General features: G+C 29.0%; 1 protein-coding gene and 1 long non-coding RNA gene across 8 annotated transcripts in view; both read left to right on the forward strand.

The window, feature by feature from the left end:
* Positions 1–22543, forward strand: part of LOC123269983 — a 66554-nt gene that overhangs the window by 7190 nt on the left and 36821 nt on the right. Inside the window, exons 1-2 of one of the 7 annotated variants that reach the window (XM_044735940.1) lie at positions 3201–3495; positions 11975–12118. In XM_044735940.1, the coding sequence (XP_044591875.1) occupies positions 11975–12118 (144 nt within the window). In that variant the 5' untranslated portion in view covers positions 3201–3495. Of the gene's footprint in view, positions 1–3200; positions 3496–11974; positions 12119–13321; positions 13461–13535; positions 14007–17609; positions 18053–22341; positions 22488–22543 lie in introns of those variants that run through there. The other 6 variants (XM_044735938.1, XM_044735939.1, XM_044735935.1 and 3 more) reach the window with 6 other exon arrangements.
* On the forward strand, positions 14014–14492 carry LOC123269985. The gene is made up of 2 exons (XR_006510515.1): positions 14014–14238; positions 14344–14492. It is a non-coding gene; the product is annotated as an uncharacterized LOC123269985 (long non-coding RNA).

The following is a 22543-nucleotide window of genomic DNA, read 5'->3' on the forward strand; positions in this document are numbered from 1 at the left end:
TGGGAGAAACAAATATTTTCTACCCATCAATATTATTTGTTACAGTTTAATAAATGATTTCTTTATATGAACAAAGCCTTATTACATGTAAATAAATATTATTTCCACCAAATAATATTTAGTAACAGGTACTACCCCCATGAAAAAAAATATAAAAAAAATATATTTTAAATATATTAAAAATCTATAAAAAATATATAAATATACATAAATTATGTATAGTAAATATATTTTTAATAACTAACTTTTGGCCAATTTTCATATAATATTTTATATATTTCAAATATATTTTAGATATATTCAAAATATATTTTTTTTATATTTTTAGCTATGTATTTTTTATGTATTTTAAAATATATCTTGAATATATCTAAAATATATTTAAAATATATAAAATATTTATGAAAATCGGCCAAAAGTTAGTTATTAAAAATACATTTACTATACATATTTTTTATATATTTATATATTTTTTATAGATTTTTAATATATTGAAAATATATTTTTTATATTTTTTTTTCATGGGGGTAAATATTTCTTTGGCAAGTATTGTCGGTAGATGGCTATGTTTTAATTTCAATGTTTATGTGACACATAACTTATTCACTGACTTAGATTATTTTATTCAGCTCGATTTTGGGAGGTTTATTAAACCTTTAAAAATACACATACTCCCAATAAATATCTTCTATTTATATCTTTTCTCAGTGGAGTTTAGTTTACATTTTTCAATTTGTCTATTATTGATATGTTAAAAACTTGTTTAATTTTAAATTTTATAAATGCCTCAAATAAAAAAATATAATTTAATGAGACTCTTTTCTTTATAATACCTTATATTTCTACTTAAAATATTTATTGTAATAATTTTGATTTATTTTAAGTTAAAAAGTTAGATTACACGCTAAAATTAGTTAAAAAATTAATTTCTTTAATACCAATAAACGATTTATTAAGTACCAATAAATCATTTGTTAAATACTACTAAATATTAAAGGGTTGTTACTAAATCTTATTAAATAGAACTAAATCCTTCTATCAGTGCCGATTATCTTCAAAAAAACGATATAAACGCGGTATAAAAGCTTCGATAATAAGCTAATAAGCAAAAAACACATTAATTATTCCACAAGCTGCCTTGCTTAACCAACACTGAAGATTTGATTTTAATTATATAATAAATATGGTTTAATGAATGCGTTAATCGCTCATAATTACCAGCTCATTTAGTCTCTTTTTGCTAATTTTCATCCCTTTACCAGCCGGGTGCTTCTATCCGGGAATATAAGCCATGGTAATATAGGTACATAATATAGGTACGGAAAGAAAAGCACATGATACTGATAAGTTTGTTGGATGATAAACAAACGTTGACGCTTTTAATTTCCTTTTATTCTAATCTAGACCACATTTCCACCACTTTTCTCATTTTATTCTCCTCGCTAGGGGATAAGTGGGGAACTAACGCGCCCTGATAGGATTCATACTTTCACGGTACACAATCTCACTATTATGTATCTCGCTGTACTGTTGGCTGTGCAAAGTAGACTTCTATTCAAGTGATATGAACTTTCATTGCGACTTCCACCCTCTGGTTCTTCACCTGCGTTGTGTATGCCCACACCTATTTATATATTTATCTTCCGTACAAACTATCATAACAGGTCGCTCTCTCCCTGTATTTGCACAGATGTACTGTCTGCGAAATACAGCTACCGTGTTTTACGACGTGAAAATGAAGCGTAGGCAGAGAATTACCAGAGACATGTACGCGTACAGAGGACAGTAACTCGACATGTTTCTCGTCACGTTCGCTTTTATGTAGTACATGTGTGGATAAATATATATATATATATATATATATATATATATATATATATATATATATATATATATATATATATATATATATTTTTTTTGTGTGAAATATATATAAAAGCTTTTATCATATGCTTGTAACTGAGTATACTCACCTACGTTTTTTTGGTTGATACTCCAGTAGTTTTTTTCTACATGTGCTTCATTACCGTGTTTGCATTTTTTCACTCTGCAATTATTTTTAACTGAAAAAAAGTCTCGTGAGAATTATTGAGGGTTCCGTTTAGTTTGCAGATGTACTGGTGTAAATATGTTATGCTTAATTTTTATTCATCGGTACTTGGATTATTATTTTTCACTTGTAACTAATTAAAAAAAAAATTTTTTGAACCAAATAAAACTTATTTAAATAAAAAAAATATATTTTTCTTGATTAAAAATAATTTTTTTATGATTTACTAGCAACCTTGCAGTCCGTGAGTTGTGAACTAAAAAAAAATTAAAATTTTGCTTTCCTATATAATGACTTTAGTTAAATTGCACTGTACTTTCTTAAATATTGACGTTTTTAAAGATATAAGCTAATCTCGATGATAAACTCATTAAGAGCTTTCATTTGAGTACCCACATGCATTTTGACATATTTTTCATATATTCATATATTGTGACATGGGAAAAATTCCCCATGTCAAAAGACTAGTTTGGCTATTTGGTTTATTTTATTTTTCTTTATCATTATTAATTATTTTGGATAAGCTGAAGGAATGCGGAGATTCGACGCGCCCGTGTCACCCCAAGCGGTCTCCTGATCAGAGTGTGAAGCTCGGGGTAAGACTTATAACCGAAAACACGCCGAATTTGAAAAGTATGCATGAATGAGTGTGAATATTGTAGAGAGTGTGTTACAGTCGACGCTCTCTGTATTTGACCACATTCTTCCTCTGTATTTGACGATTTTACACAGCTCTTATGGACAAGGACGAGTCAAATACAGAGAATGGTCCTGTACGGGCGAGTCAAATACAAAGAGCGTTGACTGTAGAGTGAGAGTGAAAATCAGTTGAGCGATCAGTCGAACCCGCGAATCTTCACGGAGCCATCAACGACCAAAGCGACATCTGGAGGAGGACCACGGCGAGAGCGAAGCAAAATTTGAAACCGACGAACGACGACGGCGGTTGATCAACGGCAGCAGAGCGAGGCACCATCTGGGGGCCGTAAGCCGAACCGAGTGACATATCGACCAATCATCGATCGCAACGGAGTACTGGACGCATCCCGTAATACAACGGCCGGCTAGAAGAAGCCGTGAGCTGATTGGATGCGAGTTTTTTGAACTAACGGAAAACTCGAGAAAACATGTTGCCGAGGAGGCAGCCATAATTATAATGATTCTGATCTGGACGCCGTACCTGTTAGACGCAAAAGTTCCGCTACAAGCATTAAAATATTTTACAACGCAATTAACCACCATTACTGAGTTAAATATTGCACATTGTTAAGATTTATTTACGATTGTACCTTGTCGAAGCTATTGTTCACGACCACTGTGTGGATTATTGCCGAGAGACGCCATCGCCGAGACATCGACGCTATTCCGCCTGCTATCCCGCCAATTTCGTTGAGAGTCAGCTACCTGGACGAATACCGACCCGAGGGGTTCACTGCTGCCGCAGGGTGAGTCTGATCGCTAGTTTAGCCCCAGGGTGTCCTCACCGCGATATCGCGATCAATTTTAGTAAATTTCACCAGTTTGGTTTTTGGTGTAATTTTTTTTTATTAATATTTTTTTTTGCGAATGTAATTATTGAATTCCTTTCGGATTATCGAGACGTGTGTGACGACACTCAGAGGCACGGTACCATTGGGATGTATTTGTGTGTGTTCGTACATTAAAACGTAGATTCAAAGTCGAGCGTTCGATTATTATTAATCCGAACAAAAACAGTTTCACTGTAAAAAAAGTCGCGCCAAGTCCACGTTCATAAGACTATTAGGAAAAAAAAATTTTTTTTTTCTTTACAAAAAGATACAAAATAAAAAAATTAAAAAATCCAAGTAACCGATATGATTGTATATGATTTTCGGAAATTAAAAAAAATTTTATTGTAAATTTAAAAATTAAAAAAAAAATTTTAGAACGTATTTAGTGTGCGTGGTTGCAAAATATTTTACTTTTAATGAAATTCGTAAAATCTATTTACTACGACTTTAAAAAAATTGAAATACACAATGACGCACACCAAGTACGTTCTAAAATTTTTTTAGACGCAAGCTATGAATCACTTTTTTTTTACTGTAGTTGCGTGTCTATAGGAAGGATTACTACACATTTTTATTTTATCTAGTCTGTGGCGCTGATATTCCCCATCGAAAAAAAGTCAGGATCTGAATTCGTGAGCGAGCTATAGTATGTGCTAATAAAATTTAATAATTTCAAGTGAATAAATTGTTATAAGTGAATATAATTAATTAATACGGTAAATTAAATTATTAATTATTCTTATAATTAACAAATTAGGTCAAAAAAGTACCGCAGAATTAAATAAAATTTCGCGACTCCAAAAAACCGTTCTACTTACAGTAAACACAGTCGTTAGTCTGGCGCTCCGTTTACAACGGGATTTTTGAACGGAACTTGGCGCCAGATTCTACCGAATCTGTGGATTATCTTTTTTGTTTATTTTTTTTTGTGTTCGAGACGCTGTCATCCAACTGTGAACCAACTGTTTGACATTATTATTACTATTGTTAATGTTCTTATTGGTTGAACATTTGATATATGCCGACAATTGAACGTGATTTTTGTTGTTGTTATTAAACGTAACGCCCGAGAAATTTGGAGCTGTGTAAGACAGCTAGCCCGACCGACGCGCCATTTCCGAGCGCGAGCCCAAACTTATCTCGAGCTTCAACTACCCAGCCAGCTTAGTCGATTTACCGACCGTAATTAGTTATCCGCCGCGAGCCCGCCAAATTGTTGAATTTTTGAATTATTTGAATTATTATTTTGCGAATCATCGTCGAATTAAAGCTACATTGTGTTTAATTTGCTACTGCAAATTAATTGGGGAATTTGCGAGCCACCGACGGACCGAATTTAATTTTTTTATTTATTTGTTTTATTTAATTAATTTATGAGATAAATTAATTGTTTATTACATTGTATTATTAATTATAAGTTAAATTGGGAATTTTGCGCCCCATTGACGGACCGAATTTAATTTTTGGTCATGATTAATTAATTTGAAGATCAATTAATTGTTTACGTCATCGTAGTATTAATTATAAGTTATATAAATTATTATCTGCGAGCCACCGACGTATCAATGTTATGTTTGTTTCTTTTGGTTATTATTGTTCGTTCATTCGGTGAAGAATTAACTGTTATTATAGTAATTTTTTGAAAATTATTAATAATTCTTGGCGACTGTTTAAATAAATTGTTGACTAGATATTCGGCGATTACTGTTTTTGTTTTTTTCTATTCCCGAGCTTACTTAGATTTAAGCATTTTACGTCTCGCCGTTCATTCGAATTTTAAATCTCTTTTTAAAAATTGATGTGGGTACTCAAACGAAAGGTCTCGATGAGTGTAATGTCGGGGTGAGCTTATCTCTTTGAAAATCTTAGTAGTTCACAAAGTAGAAGGTAATTTTTAATTATTGACATTTTTAAGATATAAGCTCATCCTGATATTACACTCATTAAGAGCTTTCATTTGAGTACCCACATGCATTTGATATATTTTTCATATATTCTGTTATGTAAGAATTATTAATTTATAGAAAATTGATTATTTTAAATGGTTTAATTATTTAGTATTTAGTCCTAGCGTGTTAGGCTAATAGACCGGGAACTCCGAGTTTTTAATCTATTGAGAATAGGTTTGTTCGAATAATTGATCATTAGTTAAATTTAATACATATATTATTTGAATTAAAAGTTGATTGAGTTACAAAATTATTACAATTGTTACAACTATTACACAATGGTTGAAATTTAATATTTTCTTTCATATAACGAGTTTACAATATTGCTAAATTCACAAATATTAATAATTGAAATGTACCTGATAAAGTTGATAAATCTTGTTAATTCAATTTGTTTTAGTTGATTTCATTTAACGATTTTACTTTACTTTTACAAACTGTTTACTTTCAATAAGACAAAATTACACGTGGTCTATTGAGACTTACTTAAACTGTGTACGATGTTACCACTAGATAGGTCAAAGCACGAAGAGATCTTAATGTTAATTTGTACTTTACTATATGAAAAATTTAGATATTAATATTTCGTAACTAAATTATTATATACGTAAATAAATTATTTAAGCGATTAAACTACAATTAAATAATGTATTTTAACAATCGAATAAAAATTTAATGAACAATTAGTCAATCATTGTTAATAATTAATTTTGTAGTTTCCGATTTGTTTATTTATATCTTTTAACATTTAAATTCTATTTTACTTTATAGTTTTATTAATTAACTATTCATTTTGAGTTATTGTTTGTCTATCTTTACTTCTAATTATTTATTACTCTTAACACGTGTTTTAACTAAATTTATTCCAGGTTATAGTTTAAAAATGTTGTTTAAGGGTTATACTTATTATTGTAAAATTATTATTTTTCTAAACTTAAGTTATTATCTTTTTATTATATGTCTATACAGTAGACCAAAAGATATTTTTCTTAATGAGTTTATAATTACGAAAATTTCCCAGTCTGGACTTTAGTGCCACAGTGCATTTAAGAGTATCTTTAGATTTGAAGATTTCCAGATAATATCTTCCAATTTTTCTTTATAACAAAACTCCCATTTACTGGTTTTTTAAGCTTTCAAATCTTAAATGCATTGAGGTTCCAGACTAAGTACTTAAGTAAGGGACATGGATTTTAATTATCCTATTACCTGGTCTACAAACGAACAAAAAATTATGACGGTCTTCAATAAAAATAAATAAAAGAAAGAATTTATAAATAAAAATTAATATTAATAAATAAAAAAAAATGTTTTACATAACAATTCATATACATAAATATACTGTTATGTCGTGGCTTACAACGAATGTTTTTTTTTAAATGCATTTTTAAAATACATTTTTTTAATTTTATTTTATGGTTTCTTCGAATTTTATTTAAAGCATAAAATTCAAGAAACATTAAGGGGTTACATGGGTTTCGTCGGGTAAAAAAAGGCCTATTTTCAATATTTTTTTTTCTATGTAAAAAATTATTTATTTAATTCAAACTTTTTTCTGTCTTATAGATACATATTTAAAAAATAATTTCTGAAATTTTCAAAAAAAAAAAAAAAAAATTAAAACTCCATTGTGACGTCATTTTCGGTGACCCCTCGGAAAAAAGGTGCGTCCGCGTTGTCAACATAACTCCTGACAGGATCATCTAAAATGAAAAAACAAAAATAAGTGTTTTAGTTAAGACCATAAACTCGTGCTTGAACGAAGGAAAGAAAAAAAAAGTAAAAATTGGAATTTTGGCAGACATTTTTCCAAAAAAATGAAAATTTCGGTCAAATTTGCTTGACATTTTGTGTTACGTCCTGAATTTGGACTAAATGAATTAATTAAATTTTGGTCCAAGCTTTTCAGCGTATAGACCGGGATCGTGTTGAGTGTTGGATTAAAGTTGAATGAATATGAAATGGCGTAAGTTTTAATTATGAAATGTATTAAATGTTTAAAGTTACAGAATGAATTCTTTAGATTGGAAATCGATCAATATTAATTTTACAGTATTAATTTACGGTACCTGGTTTACAGCTTTCTACAGATTGTGTCTTATTTCACTGATTTTAATCTTTAAAAATTATTTGAACTCTGAATTTATTGTTTAAGATTTTTGAAAGTGTGAGAACACTGTTGAACTATTTAGTCGGGACTAACGTGGGTAGTAGGAAAGTGTGAGAACACTTGTAATAGGAAGGTGTGAGGACACTTGTAGCTTCTGGAGCAGAACAGGCCGTTTTTGGGCGAACAATCCCGAGTCAAAATTAAAAAAACTAATTTCAGCCTCCAAATTCTACTCGAGGGTAAGGAGGCTGAAATCAGTTTTTTAGATTAACCCAAGCTGTACAGCGAAACCTTAATTTCAGCCTAAACTTGGTATTTTTGTCCACTTTTACCAAGTTTAGGTTGAAATTAGTATTACAGAACCCTAAAATGACCCTCCAAAGCCTACAGTTCGATCGAGAAGAAGATCCTCATTGGTTTATATGAAATAGGTGAGAGGAAAGAAGGGAAAGGAGAAGGAATTTAAATAAAAATGGCTGCTGGGAGCGGGAAAAATTTAAAATTTTAATTTTTTTATTTATTCATTATCCTCTTTAAATATATGAAATATAAATAAGTGTGAAGTTAAGTATCGAATTAACGCAAAAATATGGTCCCTGATTCCTTATTGATTGAAAAGTTAAGGCGCGTGAAGCGCGAAATTTAAATTCCTAGTAATTTATAATTCTCATATAATTTATAAAATTCGCTATGTGAGTTAACAAAAAAATTAGCATTAAAAAAAAACATTTGATAAAAATGTTTTCTTTATTTTATTTTTTTTTGTTTTTTATAATTTTTCTTTTTTATTTTGATTTTTACTTTTTTTTTTGGAGTTTTTTAAAGGAGGCGGAGGGGGAGGGGATAAGATATCACAACACATTTACATTCATTCATCTTAATTAAGTTTAACGCTTGCCGTATAAATAATTTTCTAAAAACGCCTATCGCTCTAACCGAGATTCGAACAGTACACCTAACGCACGCGAGACTACAACTTATCCGCAACGCTATACGAACGTTGGAGAAATTTTAATGTCAGGAGTTTTATTAACTATATGTATAGATCTAAAAAACTGATTTCGGCCTCCTTGCCCTCGAGTAGAATTTGGAGGCTGAAATTAGTTTTTTAACTTTGACTCGGGCGAGCATTAGCTTCACAAATAAGGAGAAGAAAGAGTCCCATACATCATGCGATCATTTTTTAAGTACGAAATGATAAATATCGAAGTCTAAATTTGTAATTATTATCTTTTAACATTTCAACATTCACATAGCGAATATTACTGGTTAAAATAGTATTTTCGCCACGTAAATAATAAATTATAGCATTTAAATGATAAATATTATGAGGTGATCATTTAAATCACGATTTTACTGTTTAAAATGATAATTTTTTTCAGTAGATCATTACTTATTATAAATCGACTAAAGTTAAAGCTCCAATTATTGACAGGGGTCTAAATATTGACACCCTAAATTATTTTTAAATATAACTTTTCACAGGCCTATATACAGGTGTTAAATGTAACACCTCTATAGGTGCATACCTTGTATGTATATACTTTTGTATCCTGGTAAATAAATAAAATTTAGAAATTTTATTATTTACAGTTGGCTGTCTTTTTATTTGTCACATTTTAGTACAGGTATAATTTACTTTTGACTTTATTTATATTTTTAAAATTTTTATAATATCTTTTTTTACGGTTTGCTTATTTTACAAATTGGAAAATTTCATATTTTCCAATTTTAGAGTTTGGAAACGGCCAAATTTATTGATGGCCATAAATCTTTAAACTTAGAAACTGACACAAATTAATGTCCAAGATTGTAAATGTGCGTACACGTACACCGATACATAGATACACATATAGTCTATAAGTTAGAGAGAGAAGGATAGTGTACTCTCTGGGCCCAAAGAGGGGAGTTCAGGCGAACATCTTCGGAAAACCCGAAAGAGAGGGTAGAAGCCGAGGAAAATAGGCCACTTATTGGTTACTGTTTTCCCCCAAATCGTAATTTTTAAACGCCCAAACTTTCGAGGCCCGGAGATCCTCGCATGAAATCCTATTCGTCTTCCAGAACTCGTCAAGTGCGGATCGCCGAAATTTCTTGTAAAATTCAGTGGATTGTTCACTTGAATTTAAAATATATTTTAAAATAGAATCAGTGTTTGAGAATAATAGTTTTACCGAAGTAGTTTGAAAGATAAATAATATCAACCAGATCAATTCTGCGGTCACGTTAGGCGGGATTCAAGGTTTGAGAGTTTATTTATTTAAAATTATAGATAAAATTCTGTAATACGACGAGCATTTAGAATATAACTTAGAGCCAATTGATCAGTAAAAATCGATTGTACTTAAATTTAATTCAAAGATAGTTTATATCATTAAATTTTGTTTAATTCAAAGATAGTTTATATCATTAAATTTTGTTTAATTCAAGGTAGTTTTGTATCACTAAATTTTGTTTTTTTTTTTATATTAAAATAAATAGTTTAAATATTAAATTTATATAATTATTACGACAGTATTATCTTTACAAACCTTCTGAGTCCCGGTCTAGAGGCTTCGGCTTGGACCAAAAATAAATTATAAATAATTTACTTTCCGAAATTCGGACGTGACAATTTGGCGCTCGAACAGGGACACGAAGTGCTTGTTGAGATAATATTGTGTAAAAAAAAAAAATAAGATGTAACCGTTTTAATTTTAAACGTTTTAAGTTAAACTAAATATATTTTCCCAACATTAAAAATTACGCTCGAAGAATTTATAACATACGCACTTTGATAAAACGTATTTATTTATCAATTATTATTTATATAAATAAATAATACCAAAATATTAAGTTGATGAAATTAATAATGAAGAAATATTAGTAGTATATGAATAATTAATAATTAAATAAAGTGTTTAGCTTAAATTGCAACATAGTCCAGAATTTCATAAATACACTGATAGAAGGATTTCTTAGTATTTGAGATTTCTTTGTATTTAAGAAATCATTTCTTAAACATCATTTTTTAGTATTTAAAAAATATTTCTTAATTAAGAAATATTTCGTAATATTTAAAAAATATATATATTTCTTAGTATTTAAGAAATATTTCTTAAATACAAAGAAATATTTTTTAAATACTAAGAAATGATGTTTAAGAAATGATTCCTTAAATACAAAGAAATCTTCTTAAATGTTAAGAAATTCTTCTATCAGTGATAATAAACAAACAATAAATAACTAATAAATCGAGATAGCTAATAATAGTATGATTTAATTAAACAATAATAATTAAAGAAGTGCTAGGAACGTGAGAGTAAGAGAGAACGCATTCATGGATCCTGACTAGAGTGGGGTGAGGCCCTTACTTTCCCGAGGCAACCTTAGGGAGAGGGCTAAGAATCTGGAAAAACAGGATCTTATTGGACAGTGTTTTCCCCAAACTTTACTAAACCGCTCAGAAAATCAGAGACCCAAACTTTTTGTCAGTTCTAATCAGTCTAGAGAGTAGCAGAGGATTCTAATTCTAAGTCCTCGGCTAGGAGGTACTCTCGTGCGGGAGTCTCACCAGAGAATCCCGTCGAGAAATCCTTTCTTTAATATGTTGATTATTTATAAAAAAGAATACAAGGTAATAGTAATAAATTGCGTAAACAAAAGTAAATTCATTGAGCAAATTAAATTTTGAACCGAATAAAGTAAATTAAAAATCGAAGAATAAATAGTGATTAAAATAATTAATTGTCGATGAAACAACTTCAGGTATTGTCTATCTTTTTTAATTCTCCAATGTAAAATTTGAATGTTAATTTATAATTAAGTAAAATTTGTATCAATCTAGTTTATGCTCAATATATATTAAATAAAATGAATAATAATTTTTATTAATAAATCCTGTCCCTCTAGTCTTCTGGGTTCCCGGTCTAGTGGTGATAACTCACCAGGACCAAAATAAATTAAATTCGTTTTTGTCCAATCACGGACATAACATTTTTGGCGCTCGAACAGGGACCGGAAGAATTTGGAGAGACAGTATTTATTAAAAGGTAAAGAAATTAAAGAAAATTAAGACGGTAAAATTTAAAGAAGGGGATTATGTTTCTTTTAAAAGGGCCGAAACCCTATAAACTTGGGGACCATTATGATGGCCCCTTCAAGATCTTGTAGACGTTCCCGGATGGCAACGTGAAACTTAAAATTAATAACACGACCAAGGTCGTTCATCCTAACCGTTTAAAAATATCAAAAATACCTCCAAAAATAAAAAAAAAAAAGAAACAATCAATTAATAGAAAGGAAATCGTGGGTTTAGATCCTAATTACCAACCCTAAATGTTTTTTGTTACAGATGAAGATTTTTATCATGATGTTGTGCCTGTCATTACTGCAACCTATCTTTACCATGACAGTTGAGGACATGATCAGCGAAATTTTGAATATGACGAAAGTATCTCTTTCGGGTATTGAAGACTGGGATGTTGATGAAAAAAAGGTAGATATGTCTCTAGTGGATATATGAAAAATTAATGTGGGAATTCAAATGAAAGGTCTTGATGAGTGTAACATCGGGATGTGCTTATATCTTTAAAAATGTCAATAGTTCACAAGGTACAGGGTCATTTTTTAATTATATATCTAGAGATAGAGTATTTCCGAAGACAGCCTAAATACTTATCATAATAAATTGACTATCAGTGAGAATAAAATAAAACCTTGAAAAGGCACAAATTCAAGTCAAGACCTTTGCAATGACATCAATTTTTACTAAAAAAACTAATTTTATCATATGATTATTCTGGACACAAAATTTTTTTTATTTTCTTAATATTATAGATTAGAATTTGAAACTTAAACTTATACGATAAAATTCTCTCAATTCCTTATTATTCAATTTTCTAAAACTGAAATCACAGCAAAGTACCCATGCAAAAATCTCAAATGAACCGTGTAATTTCATCAGTTCCTTAGCTTAACTCTTGCAGAATTTTCTCTTCCGCTCAACTAAAATTCCGACGTCTTATAACTTAATATCGCCTGTAAAGTTGATTAAAATTTTTTATACGAATCGTATAAGATCTCCAGAGAGTTTAATTATCCAGTGGATCGCTTTTCATGTCATTACAAAATTGATTAAATTCAACATCATCTTTATAATACTTTGAATGAAGCACGTCGAATTAAATAGCGAGATTGACTCGACTGGAATTGACTGTTTGAATAAAATCAATTAAACTAATACAAGCTATTTACAACTTTTTATTTTTATCAATGTTATTATCATTTTAAAAATAACTTTTTGATTCATTTATCACCGTCAGAATGTAATAATAATTTTGCGTTTTGATTGAAAAACTTTTTCCATTAATTCATTTGTAAAACTAATCTCGATAACGATTTTCATTCAGAAATTGAGGAACGCATTAACAATTCAACGGGAAATGATAAATAGAAGCAAAAGTGGAAGTATAAAATATAATAATAGAATATTATATAATATAATGAAGTAGAATAAATAAATAATAGTCAGAGCCAGATGATGGTGTGTACTTAAAGTGGGCAGTAGTTATGTACTTTATTTAAGTTATATTATTTGCAGCAAGTTGTCGTGTGCATATATAAACTATAAACATATATTGTTGAATTGCGCAGGCGCTTTTTCGAGCTTTTAACTCGTTCGCCGTTGAGTTGGTTCAAGCATCGCAAGCACTTTACTAGTCCTCTCGTGGACGTCTACCGATCCGGTCACTGCTTTTATTTACATTTATAATAAATCACTCACCTTACTCGCCGAAATAACAATAACAAAATTACTAAATCCAAAATTAACAATAAAGGTAAACATAAATAACGTGCTAGTAATTTTATGCGTCGCGTATTTTTATTTTTCCAATTAAAATTCATTATTTTAAAATTAATTGTCGCTAAATTTTATTTTTAAATTCAAGTGACAATTTTTCACGTAAAAAGTGATGTGAAATAATTTAAAAAATAAAAATAAACCGAATTTTTCACGCGTTAATTTCTTCAATAGCGGCGTTAATAGAGCGGGAATTTTTAAACTCACCCGACATATTTTATTTTGCTTATCAATCAAGCAAGCTTTTGTTTGCTTCGCGGCTCGCTTGATTAGGACTTGAATAAACAAATTCTGGGTGTTGAATAAAAAAAAAAAAAAAAAGTAATAAATTACACGAATTTTTCTATTCGCTAAGAGTGTCGTGTTCTAGTGGTTGAGTTGAATTTTTAGTGGATCTGAAGAAAAAAAACTTGTCGACCGAGTTCATTTCGTTAAAATAAGGTCAAGAGAGTTGGCAGCAGCATCATTTGATACTGCTACTGACTTTGCCGGAGGGAGTATTATTTACAGTAATATATCCTGGGTAAACAAATAATTTTATATGTATATTAAAAACTCGGCAGTTCATTATTTGACAACAAACTAAACTTAAGTAATAAGTACCAATGAAAGAGCTTATTGTTCTTGTCCTCTTCGCTCTCTATTCGCGGCTCTCAATCGATCTAAAGTTACATTATCGCATCAGATGATTAATCAATTTATATTCCGCTGGAAGTAACTTTAATAAATGGATCGTCATGCGAAAAGATTATAGCGTGAGTTGGTTTAAATTTAACCACTTTATGCATACTATTTAAATATCATTACTTCAGTTTAAATATTTGAATAAAATTATAATTCCGGGAAAACAATTTTTTTAGATAATTTCATCGGGGCAAAACGAGACCAGACTGACTCTACTAGGGCGCTTCAATCGTCTATAATTGCCCGATTAGTAATTTAAATATTATGCAAAGTAAACTGAGTTTATTAACTTGGATGATTAAATACTGTCCCGAAGAAATGAGAAGTAAAAATTCACCCTGGAATTTTTAATACTTTAGAATTATTTAATGAAGATTAATTATTCTAGTCTGCTCTGATATTAATCGATTGCATTGTCTACATATATATATAGACAAGATATTGTACATTATATAAGTAAAGCAGATGGACGTTCTCGAGACTAGTGGACGCCTATGCTCAGGTGGTTGAGCACAGGATCAAGTACTTGCTCTTGAGTAAATAACGCCTTGGTGCACATAATGTTCAACGATTTATACAAACATCAAGTTAACAATCACAATGTCTCTTATTGTTCAGCGAGCTCGACTAACTTGCTGTTTATTCAGGAGCCTGGGTTAAATGTCACTGAAAAAATTCGCAATCTCAGTCACAGTTAGGTGTACAGTATTTTATATTTATTTCATTTTTTTTTTTTTTTTTTTTTTTTTTTGTAATAAGAAAAAACTTTAAATTACCAAGGGATGGAAAACGCTTTCATTTTTGGACAAATGAAGTGCGAAAAAAAATTAATATACTTGAGGGTCAGCGGCTGACGGTTTTTAATTAAATTTAATGCTCTGAAAGCTTAAACCGTATGTTGAGGATTTTTATATAGAACTGTCCAAATTCATTACAAATACCACAAGCTTTTTTTAATATTGCAGAATTATTTTTTCCAGGATGAAATTAAATCGGGAAAAATTATTGAAATTAATACTTACAATTTTATTATTTTAATAATTTAATTTTTTGTCATTTTAAAATTTAATTCTTACACTAATAGAAGGATTTGTTTATAGTTAAAAATATTTTTTAGTATTTAATAAATGAATATCAGATTTATTAAATACAAACAAATCATTTTAAATACTAAAAAATATTTGTTTAATACTAAAAAGTGGTCTCTAATAAACGATTTGTTAAATATTAACAAATATTTTTTAATACAAATAAATCCTTCTATCAGTGTACAAATTTGTTTTTTAAATTAAAATTTTTTTTTGACAGATATTTAATTTTTGAAACCTTAAAATGACAACTGATATTTTACAATGGCTTCAATTTATATTTATAAAAAATAAAAACTACATTTTTTATTTAACATAATTTTAAAACAAACTTAAAAATTAGCAAATCAATTAATCTAAAAATTTCAGTATTGAAATAAATAATTCAATAAAAAAGATCTTAAGATCACAATAAATTTCTCTTAAGCTAAAAAAAAACTTCTTTTATTAATATTTACAAACAAAAATAATAAATATCAAATATCTCGAAGTAATTAAAATAAAATAGGAGAAGCTAACAAAATAGGAGCAGCCTTTCCGAAATAAATAATATTTCCTCAAAAATTAATGCTGTAACTCTTGAGGCTATAAGAATTGATTAAATTTGTTACGCAACACTTTGACAACAATCAATAATTGCTGATTGCATATCACAATTAATTAAAGGCGACAACACCGGGTTGCGTAAAATAATTATAAAAATAATTGGTAATCGTGTTGTTTAAGGAAACAGGCGACAAGTAAATTAGAGAAGTACAGTCGTACAGACAAATAGAATAGTTTGGCTTTATCATTAGTCGAGTTAAACTTTGTGTCCAAGTCTATTTATGCATATATATACTTGCTCTGGATTGTGCCAGACTGTTTCGGGAAAATTGACTTTTATAAGTCTGAATTACACGTTTATATACTTAAAATTCGATGTGCTCAGTAGGTAATATAATAAAAGAGAAATTGTCGAGTTGCAAAAATGAATTTTCTCTTCTTTAGTACGGTAGCAAAAAGCTCTGACGGGGAACTAAACAGAAATACGAGAGATAAGTTGAGGTAGAGCTGGAACTACAGAATACAATTCTTTGTGTTTGTATTATTTGTACAATTAAGAAAACCTTGTGTATAGTTTAAACACCGACGATTCGTAGCTCCCGCTATACTACCCTTGTCGTTGTCAGCACAATACAAAACAATGTAGCAAGCTTTCACTCTTCGAGCGAGCCCCTTTCCGCAGTACGACTAAACGCGATGGGATGTTTATTTAACGAGTTTAAATTTAAATTGTTGAACAATGCTTTTTCTAACCAATCGCTGTTATTGCTTCGGGATTTTTTTTCCATCACACTTTATAACTATCGAGCATTCAACTCTTCTACCCTATGTTTTGTGCTTTTATTCTGGAGAAATTGATTTATGAATAATTGAAGGCTAAATTATTTATTAGTAAAACAATGTCGGTTGTAATTTATAATAAAAAAATTAACAGTTTAGTTTTGATTATTTTAAGATGATGTATGAATAAAATTATTGACGAAAATACCGAGACATTTTAGTAACTACGCTTTGAGGGGCAGTAAATGTAAATTTTAGATTTAAATTGAAATTCCGTTTAAGCGATAAGAAATATGATGAAATTGACAAGGGTCTATTTTATAGGGAATTTAATTTACGCTTACCATTTTTTTCTAGTTGTAATATTTTATTCGAAATTTTTATTTAAGAGCTTTTACGCACTTTGAATTTTTAGAAAATAAATTTTTTTTAATTTCATTTTAGGAGTGGATATATATTTAAATCTATGCACAAAAAATTCAATTTTTATTTTAAGTTTTTTAGTCTTAAATTTTAATACAATTTTTTTTTAAATATATTTTTCAATAATTTTTTAAAGGATTAATAATTTTTATATTAAAAAAAAAATTTTATTTTAAATAACTCTTAAACTAAAAAAAAAATTCAAAACCTATTTTATAAAAAACAATGTTTATTGAAACCAGCAAATATTTATTTCTACAACTTAAAAAAAAAAATTTTTTTTTCGATTGTTCTCCAGAAACAAAAACCCTCAACAAAAGAATTTTTATTAATTAATAAAAAAGTTAAAACCAGCTATAAATATATCCCCAATAAAAAGACGTTTAAATAGAACTCGAGTCGGAAAAAGGGCAAGAACAATGAGAGTGTAAAAAAGAAGGACAAAACGTGTTAAATAATAAAAACCCGGGTAGTTATTTTTTCCCAGATGCTTTTTTTATATTAAATATATTATTTTTCCTAGACTAGATTACGCAAACAATGTTTTGTATGAATATTTGTATTGTGTTTGTTGTTCTATTTCGGTGGGATTGAACATTCACCAGCAGCAGTGTAGATGTAAAAAGAGGAGCAAAACCGATCCGAAACCGAGCACTGGGATGGGAGAGAAAGACAAAGGGATGATTTTGTAGTGGGCAGGAGATTGGTCGCATCAAATGCTGTCAGCGCTAGAAATCGAGAGCTGGTGTGACTGAAAATGAGCGCGATGCAAACGGGACGTGACAACGAGTCGGGGCCGAAGTTCGTAGGGTTGCAAACGAACATTCTAATTTATCTAGTACTCTCTCAATTTCTCATACAAATTGGCACCTTTATTTATCTGTGTGCGTATATTTCGCGACTGGAGAGCGAGATCCAAGATCTGGTCGCTCAGGTTGCTGACGATGACGCTGAAAACACCATCGAGGGGACTAACGACTTCGTTAGGCGAAAACGTAGCAGTGCTCTTCCTCTTCCTGAAGATAATGCTGTATCCGAGGTTTTCAGGGTGGGTATTCCATTTGTTTTTGTACTCTATTAATTACACACTTAATAATATGTGTAGTTAGTACCCACTTAATAATCATTACAGCTCTCCCGGTAATTCATTTATTATTTATGGGGATAATTCATTATTTATAGTGATAATGATAACTATTGTTCTAGATAGGATTGTAGTTTTAGTTTTTATTGTATTGCAGAGGAATAGAGATAGGATGAGCTCCGTGAAATGGAGACAATGCTATTCATTTTGATTTCATTCAATGACCCTTTTTAGTTCCATCTAGGGCAATAGGGAGCAAACCTACCAGAAAATTTCTTTTTGTTATAATTATAAATGCGAGAAGCAGCCACTTTGTTTCACATTTCTTTGTTTTTAAATCTGGGTTAAAAAAAAATTTATTTTTAATTTTTTTTGAAACTGTCACTGGACACTTGATTTTGTAAGTAAAAATAGAGCAAATGGTTTTATTTCATCCATATAAAAAACGAATATTTTTTAAATTATTACATTTCAATGAATTTTACATGCAGATTTGTTTTTTTTAAATTATTCATTTTTTTATCGGCTCGAAATAATCCACATTTATTTTTATATTTATTTATGCGTATAAAATATTGTGTAAGGTTTTATGAAAACATTTATACTCACCCTCCTGCCCCTCAAGTCTAGTTTATATTTTTTTGTCTATTTCAAATAGGCAAAAAGAAATTATTAAAAATACTGTAAATTTATTTTATTTTATTGTATATTATATTTGTGCTTGAATAGTATGAAAAGACATTTAATCAACTATCGAAACAAAAAAAAATAAATTATCAAAGAAAGAATTATTAAACAATGAAAAATTAATTAAAAGGTTTGAAAAATAATTTAAAAATACGAGAGTAATATTGCTTATAAATTATTTTTGAAATAATAAAATACACTGAAAATAATGTTGGATGTTTTAGATTAAATTTGTTTGTTAAATTATTAATTTCAATATTACAAAGACTGGATAGTATATTTTTTGTGCATAAAGTAAACTTATAATCAAAACATTTAATAATGAAATTTAAATCTGCAAGACTGCTCGCTCTCGATAAGTTAATAGGACGTTAATATAAAAAGTATTATAAATACTTTCTGGAAGTACTTTTTTAATATAATTTATTAAAATCTTTTAAGAGATAAATCCATAAAATATATACGTATTTGTTTGAGTATATAATTTTATTGTACTTAATAATTTATCAGAAGTTAAAAAAAAAAATTATATACAATAAAATAAATTTTATTGTACTTAATAATTTATTAAAAATTAAAAAAAAGAAAAAAAAATTGAATAAATAAAATAAGAAAGGCATTGAAAAATAATTATTCTCTTAAGTGGATATTGAGGGGCGAAAAGAGGAATTAGATAAGAAATAAAACTAAATAAAGGAAAAGAAGAAGGGTCAATCACTTGAAAGCATTGAAAGGTAGGAAGAACATCAAAGAGAAAAAGCAAGTTCCTTTAGGTAATGTAATCGAATGTACAGTATACACAGAATATATATACACTGTATATATTTCTTGCTCTATTTATTGGGTTTCTTTGAAAGAAAGCTCTTGGCGTGCGGGCAGCGAATGTTGAGAGATAGAACGGAACCAGGCTAATCATCATATTATGAATCTTCTGATGCTGAAGTAAAAACAAAAAATACAACAAAAGTTTTAGTGAAAATAAATAAATTATTAAAAATAATATTTATTTATTTTCTGACAATTATTGATGAAGTAGCAATGATTGTTGTGTGCTTCTGTAAATGTAATTACTCGGGAACAGAACGTGAGCACGGCTCTTTGGTTTAATTGATGGTATAAAGGTAGTATCACGTGTCATTGAATGATTGTCAAGAGATTTTGATAGCAATGAATGCTGAATGGTTGCGATAATTATTGGATTCGTGATTTCAGCATGTTGCCATTTGATTTACAGTTTAAATCAAAGAGCTTGATTATTCGTATCGACATTCACTCACCCGCTGATGCTTGTACTACTCAACAGTATTTAGTTTGTTTGATATAATATTAAATTTTCACGATAATTAATTGTCAATTGCCGAAGCTCTATTGCTACTTTGTTAAACTTTCCAAACGTTGAATGACGTATTCAAATTCCTCTCGTGATTCCGATAATTTTATACAGTTGGATTGATTATTTCAAGTGTTAAATTATTATTATTAAAAGTTTTATTTTTTATTTACTAACATCCCAATTTATTATGAACTAGCTGTTACTCACCCGCTCCGCTGGGCGCTTTATAGAATTGCATTTTTAGATCTAGACTTGAAATTTAATTGGAGTATTGTTAGTAGATTTCATAAAAATCTAACTATTACAGCCGGCCTCATGGCGCAACTTTTAAAAAATTTAGTCATTTTCTGACTCTGTTTGTCGAGCTGAGTCAGAAAATATATATAGTTCAAAAGTTTATATATATTTATACGATATAACGCGGCTTGTCAGCACGATAGCGTTCTCAATTTATATCCAATTGTTCTCAAACTCAACATGCTTTATCTATCGATAAATACCAAGGTTAAGTTCAAAGATGAGCTTAATCGGTCGAGTAGTTTGGAAATGACAGGATTTTGAAATTTTGAAAATCGTAAAAATTGATGTTTACACTACTTTAACTTGATATAATTACTAGACAAGATATCGAAATTCGGTAAAATGCATCTTGAAGCTCTTTTATTAAGCTTTAATTTTCACTAGCTAGAAGTGGAAATAGCTTTAATATTACTCATTTTAGTTCACTTAAAAGAAACAGTTTTTAGTACATTTCATAAAAATCTAACTATTACAGCCGTCCTCATGGCGCAACTTTTAAAAAATTTAGTCATTTTATGACTCTGTTTGTCGAGCTGAGTCAGAAAATATATGTAGTTTTACGAAAATTTAATTGTTGTTAGATATCTGAGTAAATAAAATAAAAAAAAAATAAATCAATAATAAGCGAGATAATTTTTTATTATCATATATATTTTATCAGTATTATTTTATAACATTAGTTCATATTGAATTTTATTTTATGTAGTTTTTATCATTTCGATTCTAAATATTTTCTAAAATTGAAAATATTATATTTTTTTGTCCATTTGATGTCGGTTTGATTACTTCTTATAAGTTGCGAGAGAGAAGTTATGAAATCTACTTCCATTTCGGCTGCCGAATGGCCTTTTTTTTTTACTTGCACAGATTCCCAATTCTATCGAATTGGCATGCATCTTTTATCCATGTAATTATTCTAGCTAATATTCATTGTAACTTTCAATGTGCAATCATTATAACATTCCCGCGTCTTTCTTACAAAAATTAATAATAATTAATATGAAAAAAAAAATTTGTAATGAGCATTGAAAGTTTCAGTTAAAGAAATTGCAGGCCTCATAAGTGAAGAAATCTGCCTAGTATATAAACATAACCAATAGAATAAAAAAATTTATTTTAAACAAATGACAATCGAATATAATAAATTTAGTTACAATAAAAATTCATAATGTCTAAGTCAAAAAAATATAGGTTCCGGATAAGTAATCACCACCATATCATATACTAAAACCTTCTCCGAAACATGCTGCATCTTATGCACAGTAAAAAATTTTTCGTCATTTTGTAGAGTAAAAAATTTTTTACTGTGTGGTATAAGTATTATTCCGATCGGTTCAGTAGTTTTCGCAGTATAACCGGACAAAAAAATTGGCTCTCCATTTATTAATATAGAAAAAGAAGATTATAATTTTAGAATATTATTTCGAGCTTTATCTTGTATTTTACCCCGACAGATTTTTGTTGAAGAAATTTTAGGCTCTTAACGGATCTTCATATATTAATATTTTGATGAGACCTCGAGAGAATAATGCGCTGTAAAAAATTGCGGATTAAACGCGGTAAAATCCACTGAAAAGAAATTTTTATTACTATTATTATTATAAAGAAGATTTTATTACCATATTGATAGTTATTTATTAATAAGCTTTATTAACAATTAATAAAATTATTAACAGTTAAAAACTCTTCTATAAAAATAAACCAAATAATTTTTTACTTATTAAATTCTCGCCTCTTATTTTTACCAAAACAAAAAAATTCAAATTAAATATCTCAGAACTTCATAAATAAATTTAACCATTCATAAAAAATTAATTTAAAAACCACTACTGAGTGTTGATTAAAGAAAAAAATCTACAAAGAGCCGTAAATAATGAAACCCCGTTGAAAAGTTCGTCGGGTGGTATATGATAAGATAATTACAGATTAGGAATGAAAAAGATTCAGTAAAGGAGATGAAAAGAGGCACAATACCGCTGGATGGAGCACCCGGTGATACGATATCGTCCCTGGTACCCAACAGCGACAGCTGGGTTTGGTTGACGGCCGACACACGTGCACGTACTGGTACATGTACCAGTACGTATTTTTTCACTATTTTTCTTCTTATTATTTTTATTATTTCACGAGGTTTT

Source organism: Cotesia glomerata, linkage group LG7 (genome assembly GCF_020080835.1).
Source record: "Cotesia glomerata isolate CgM1 linkage group LG7, MPM_Cglom_v2.3, whole genome shotgun sequence".
In the NCBI taxonomy this organism is placed as follows: Eukaryota; Metazoa; Arthropoda; class Insecta; order Hymenoptera; family Braconidae; genus Cotesia; species Cotesia glomerata.